We start from the raw sequence: 6,000 nt of genomic DNA on the forward strand, positions 1-6,000 counted from the left end.
GTGTTCTTTCCCTCCTTCAGAGTGTTTAGCACAGGTTTATAGAGGTCAGGCTCACACGTTTGGCTGCTGGACAGGCTGGAAGCAATGGCAAACCAGCAATACATAACAAGACGAGAACAGTTGTTAGACACGAACCGCTCCTTCTCCCTCTCTGTTGTCGCTCCAGTTGTTGCTGTGGATGTCTTCAGCACTGCTGAATTCGCAGCAAAACCATAAGAGCCGTGTTAAGGCTCTTAAGTTATCCTCAAAAATTCTCCTGACATTCAAACTGCCTGCCTTCTTTCCCAACCACTCCCCTACCACAGCTCGAGTCTCACTATGCCCCTCTGCCTCCAGACACCACTCACAGACAGACTTTTTGGGGCACCCCACTCCTCCACGCACAACTGAGACACAAACACCCGATGTTGTATTGTAGGAGCAAGGCTAGCAGAGGACTGATCCTTTCTGTTTCCCTCCTCTGCAGCACAGCACGCTTACTTTTGTGCTCTGAGAAAAGGAAAGCTAAACAGAGAAAGCTGTCTCTCTCTGAAATGGTCCTGGGCATAGCCTACAAGTGAAGAATGAAATTCCAGCTGCACTACCAAAGGTGAAGTGAAAACCACGCTCCTCTCCGCTGTGAGGCAATAGAAGTGTAAAGGGTCGGGAAGCAGCAAGTGGAAAGGGGAAAGTGGATGCAATTTTGAGACAAGTCTCATGCCCTGATGAGCCAAGAAAGAAGAGTGCCTTCTGAGGAGGAAGATAAGCAGGGAGACCCAAACAGCGAGCCCTGTGAGACCGTGTCCAGGGCTTGACAACCCCACTAAAGAGGCAACGGGAAGGGCTGGAACCAGAAGGAATGAGAGAGGCTGGAAGGAGGAAGCGGGAGATGGAAGAAGAGAGACAGAGAACAGGTTGAAACAACTACGTTATGGCAACAGAGGTGGCAACGTGCACAATAAAACAAGAGAAGCAGGAGACGAAGGTGCCCGTGAAAGGAGCCAGCTCCGCACAGCTCGCACCGGCCAAGCGACGGGAACGGGCAGAACCTCGGGAGAAAAGTTCTCCCGGCACCCGGCCGGCGGTTTACCGCCGCCTTTGGGCCCAGCCCGGACCCCACACAGCGACACCCATCGCGCCCGGCCCCGACCGGCCGCCGGCTCCTCCGGCGCCCCGGCCCCGCCCCGGGCGAGGGGCGCCGGGTGCCCCGCGGGCCGCCCCCCGCGGCCGGGCCGGGCCAGCGCCGCGTGTCTGCCGGAGCCCTCCCGCCCGATCCATGGATGAGCCCCGCGCGTTGCATAACCCCGCCGTGCCCCGCTGCCCCGCGTGGGGCACGGCCAGGGGAAGCTACTCACGTCGTCCCACTTGACGAATTTGATGCCTTTCTTCAGGGTGTCGGAGACGCAGACGGGCTTGAGCTGGAGAGCGTGCACCCCTGGCTGTGCCCCGGCCATTTGCACCGCATTGACGCGCTCTCTCCCGGAGCGGAGAAGCCGCGGGAGGCGGCCGCTTCAGGAGGGACCGCCGGGGCGCCGAAAGCCGCCCCAGGAGAGAGGCCGGCAGCCGCGCTCGGCGCGCCTGGAGCGGGCAGGGGGAAGCGGCTGCCCGGGCGGCGGGGACGAGAGGCTTCAGCGGCGCCCGAGGAAGGACCTGACGCGGCAGCGGCCGGGACGAGCCATGCAGCGGCACATCCTCTATATACACCCGGCTCGCCACGCACACGCAGGGGCACGGAGCGAGCGGCTCTGCCCGCTCCGCTCCCGCCCCTCCTCCTCCTCCTCCTCCTCTTCCTCCTCCCTCCTCCCCGCCAGGCTCGGCCCCCGAGGTTCCCCCGCGCCGCGCCGCGCCGCGCCGGCAGCGCTGCGGCGCCACCTGCCGGCCGTCGCCTCCCCGCGGGCTCCTGTCGAGGCGGGGAGGCCCCCAGCCCACCTCGGCCGGAGGCTTTACCCCCATCCCCGGGGCTGAGGCCTTGCCCAGCCTTCCTCCAAGTACCGTCCCGGTCACCCCTCTCAGCACCGCTCCCCCCCGCCATGAGGGGACCGAGGGAGAGACACACGTGTGTGTCCGCAAATGCACCGGAACGCCTGAGAAGGGAGCAAAGGTGAGTGTCTGTGTCGTTTGTGCTGCTGAGAGTTGGGGCGGGGGGGGGGGGGGGGGGGGGGCAGAGGGGAAGGGCAATCCTGAGCCTGCGAAGTGATGAACGGGATGTCAAAAATTTAAAGAGAGGGGCACGTACGATTTCCATCGAGGCTCCATGGTTTAAATACACAGAAACTGGTTTACCAAAGATTTTTGCTCTCGTAAGACGAAGAGGTTTCCTCAGAACGTGACCTTAATTCAGTTTTAGGTATACTAACAGCAAAAGGCATAAAGGTGGCAAAATGCCCTCTTGCCCAGCAGAGTCCTAAATCCAGGGTTTCTAAGGAACGGTTTTTGAAGAACAAAGTTATATCTGCTCCATAAGTGACCTTCTCTTTGAGAGCTCCTGTGCAGTCGTAGCAGAGATAAAGCATCAGATGACACAGCATATGAGATTTCTAATTTCTCTGTAGAGGTTTCCAATTGATCCTTATGATTTAGGGGCAGCAGGCCAAACGTCTACTACAGACAAAGCAAACGATGTAGAAAGAATGTCTTTGAAGAAATATTGATTTTGTTTCAGAGGAATGATATCTCAAAATATTACTAGGTAAAAATATACACAATCCAAGCAGGGAGATGTTCTTTTTTTTTTTTTTTTTTTAACTTGAAAGCTACAAAACTGGCATATTGAACTCCCGATTTGCTCTTACTGTTAGTTACGGAGTTGTTAAAGCTCTTCCTCTGGGCCTCTTCCAACTTCTTCCCCTTCAAAAAGAAACATTTCATTGCCTTTAGTGAGAGCTGAATCTGCTTCTTCACGATAGTCCATGCAGGCATTGTACACATTCCAAGGCTGATTAATCCGTTGGATCTATTTTTTATTCTTACCAACCTTCCATGCAAATGCAGGTGTCACATTGGTCAGGATGAAAGTCTGCTCTCTCACTGCTGTGCTTTCATTTCTGTTCATTTGCCATGACTTAAGGAAACAATAACAAATTCTGGGTTTGACTGCGCTGATGTTAAGTACAGGATTGTTCTATGATGGAGGATAAGGGAGAGAGATTTTCAGTACCATTTTCACAATGGCCTTTCATCCTAGTATATAGTATACAAAAGAATAAAAATAAAATACTAATATTAAAATCCCCCAGAAAGCAAGAGCAAAGAGCACTGATGCTACAGTACTTACCCGTGATCCCTTAAAGCGCTTGCATTCACAGCAGTTTGCTGAAATCAACTGTTTGGGAGAAGTAAAACTACCACAGATGGTGGCACTTCTGTGGCAGTTTTCTCAACAAGTCCATAGTACATTTTCACTGTCCTAGCCACCTTTACCGTCTTTGTCAGGAAAAGACAATCATAATTCATGATGTTACCTCATATTTCCTGATGATACCATAGACTCTGGCAATCTGTTAGTCTGAACATGGAAAAGGTGTCCTATAGATTAGTACAGACTCTGATACTGGTATCTAGTACTTCAGATATGCAGTATTGTTTGAAGGAATTTTGTGGCTTTTCAGGCTGAAGTATTTTAATCTGATGGTACTTGGCTGAAGAGAAACACGCCTTTTATATGGCAGGTGTCTAACGGATTTTGCATCAAAAGCAAGAAGCACAGAAGGAAATGGCACCATGACTGTGCCTTTTAAACAACAATTCTGGACAGTATTTATGATTCAGCCTTTGCTAAAATCCTGGACTCAGTGAAATCAGTGGGAATTTTAGCTTCAACCCAGATAGCTAGCTTGTGTGTTATTGCTACTGCTTAATTAGCATCTGCTCTGGCTAAGAATACATTTCTTGGTATGCAGTACATATTGCAAACGCTTAAATTCAGTGCGTGTCTAGATTCAAGCTTGCTTTTCCACAGAGCATGGGATCAGTGACCTGGAAACCAGCTCCACTCAGCAACATCACTACACTCAGAAAAAGTACAAGTATCTTGTCCTTAAATGATTGAACCAAGTCTGGCAAAAGAAGAACCAGACACCTTTCTCTAGATGTGCAGTAAACATCACTAAACATCTGAAGTATTACGCATATCTCCCATTTCTTCTTGACTCGGCCCCTTTTTATTCCATGAAATTAAAAGAAAGGTGCACTGTTAGAAATGCACTCGGCAGTGGACTTATTCACATAGTTATTTAAAATTGTATGTATCAGCTGCAATACATGCTGATCTTCTATTGCTACAGGAACTGATTTCTGGATGTTTTTATTTCTGTAGGTTCAAACATCTCAGCCAGGACAGTAAAGTGATTGCCTTTTGTAAATAATATAAGTTATTTGCATGCAGTATACATGTAAAACATTATTTTTTATGTAACACATTTAGGTAAGAATATTTCATTTCCAGGGGAATAAATTGAATACACAGTATGTTTTAGATACACATATGGACAAATAGGAGAAAGGAGCAATAACTTAATTAAATAACATGACGTTGATCAAAGTCAGGTCAAATGAAGAGATGGCAAAAGCTATACTAAAGGCTGCACCATGAGGTGATATGAGAAGTGCTTCACAAATTAAATTTGTTCTTCTAAATTTGATTTTAGAAAAATATATGTGAAATATCTCAGTGTTGCTTGCTATCCTGAGTTTATTGGTGTAAGTCTACATTTGGAAAAGAAGCAGTGGCCTCAGCCTTGAAAATGCTTCAGTGCAGTAGTGCACCTAACATACCAAGAGTTAAACATAAGTGGCAGTGTTTGCAGGATTTGGGATTAAAGATAAACCGATCTTCAGTAGAAATACAGCATCCTAATTGCATTTTAATTTGGGACAAATTATACTTTAATTATCAGTGGGAGCCCGATCATTAAGTTCTATGGAACAACTCTCCAGTAAAGAAATATAGAAAATTTGACCCTATCTTTCTGATAAAAGCTCAGTCATTCTGAGAGAAGCACCTTTCAAATAATGCAGACAGTAGAACTCTGATCGTACCAATGAGAGACGAGTGCCACAAGATGTAGTGAAACTGCCTTGTGTGTGAGGGTCGTGTTAAGAAATAAAACCTCCCAAATGCAGTAGTCCCAAGAGAGATCATAAATACTTTCTTTAGTCACTCATTTACTAAAAGAATTCACCTGTTCATTTAACACTTCCATAAACTCACAGCCAGTGGCCACTGGAATATGTTTATATTTAATTTGATCCATTTACTAGGTGCCATACGTACATAACAACGGCAGTCAGATATATCCTTTATCTTTATGAGCGAGACTGATAACTTATGTGGCACAGCCACTCAATCAGGTGACTCTTCAAGAGTGAATATAAAATTCTGGCACACAAAACACCACCATAGCAACAAAGACAGCCTGGCAACAGCAGCTGCTGCACGAAAAGAAACTGGAAGGGGAGGGGGAATCTTGTACAAAAGTCCATTTCCTGTTGAAATCATTTAAATATTTTTTTTTCCTTCATATCAGCATCACAGTTGTCTTTAAAATACCAGGAGAATAAAAATTAATGCACAATGTCTGAAATGATGAAACAAATAGTGTCTTTATGTATACGAAATGACCCAGTCACTGCTACACTCACTAAGACCATATTTTGCCCCAGGTAGATTGACCTGATCCACAGGTGGCACCTGTGGATCTCTGTGCCGCAGGACACAGTCCGTGTTTCTGCATACAGCACCCTGTATGGGGAAGAGCGAACCCCTGATGGCTGGACAGAAGATGCTGCCAGACAGAATTCCTCACTCACTGGCACCTGAGACCTCCACCGTGGCTCTTGTCATGTCATGGTAGGATTACTTCATTATTGTGGCAACTAGCAGAGCTCTGTGCATGTGCTTTTCACCGGCGCGTTGCATATATAGAATCAGAAGATGAAACTGCTCTGGATGGAAACACTTACCTTTTACTCAGAAATTTCCCTCCCCCTGTCACATCCCTGAGGGCACTATCAGGCTATAAT

At 47.8% G+C, this 6,000-nt stretch overlaps 1 protein-coding gene across 2 annotated transcripts in view; it reads right to left on the bottom strand.

Annotated features, from left to right (window-relative positions):
• Nucleotides 1-1,757, bottom strand: part of PLCB1 (phospholipase C beta 1) — a 408,321-nt gene extending 406,564 nt beyond the window's left edge. For both annotated transcript variants that reach the window (XM_042789375.1, XM_042789376.1), the window contains exon 1: nucleotides 1,335-1,757. In XM_042789375.1, the coding sequence (XP_042645309.1) occupies nucleotides 1,335-1,433 (99 nt within the window). In that variant the 5' untranslated portion in view covers nucleotides 1,434-1,757. The remainder of the gene's footprint in view (nucleotides 1-1,334) is intronic.
• Between the last annotated feature and the right edge of the window lie 4,243 nt (nucleotides 1,758-6,000).

Source organism: Tyto alba, unplaced genomic scaffold, assembly GCF_018691265.1.
Source record: "Tyto alba isolate M040663 unplaced genomic scaffold, T.alba_DEE_v4.0 Super-Scaffold_16, whole genome shotgun sequence".
NCBI classification, from domain to species: Eukaryota; Metazoa; Chordata; class Aves; order Strigiformes; family Tytonidae; genus Tyto; species Tyto alba.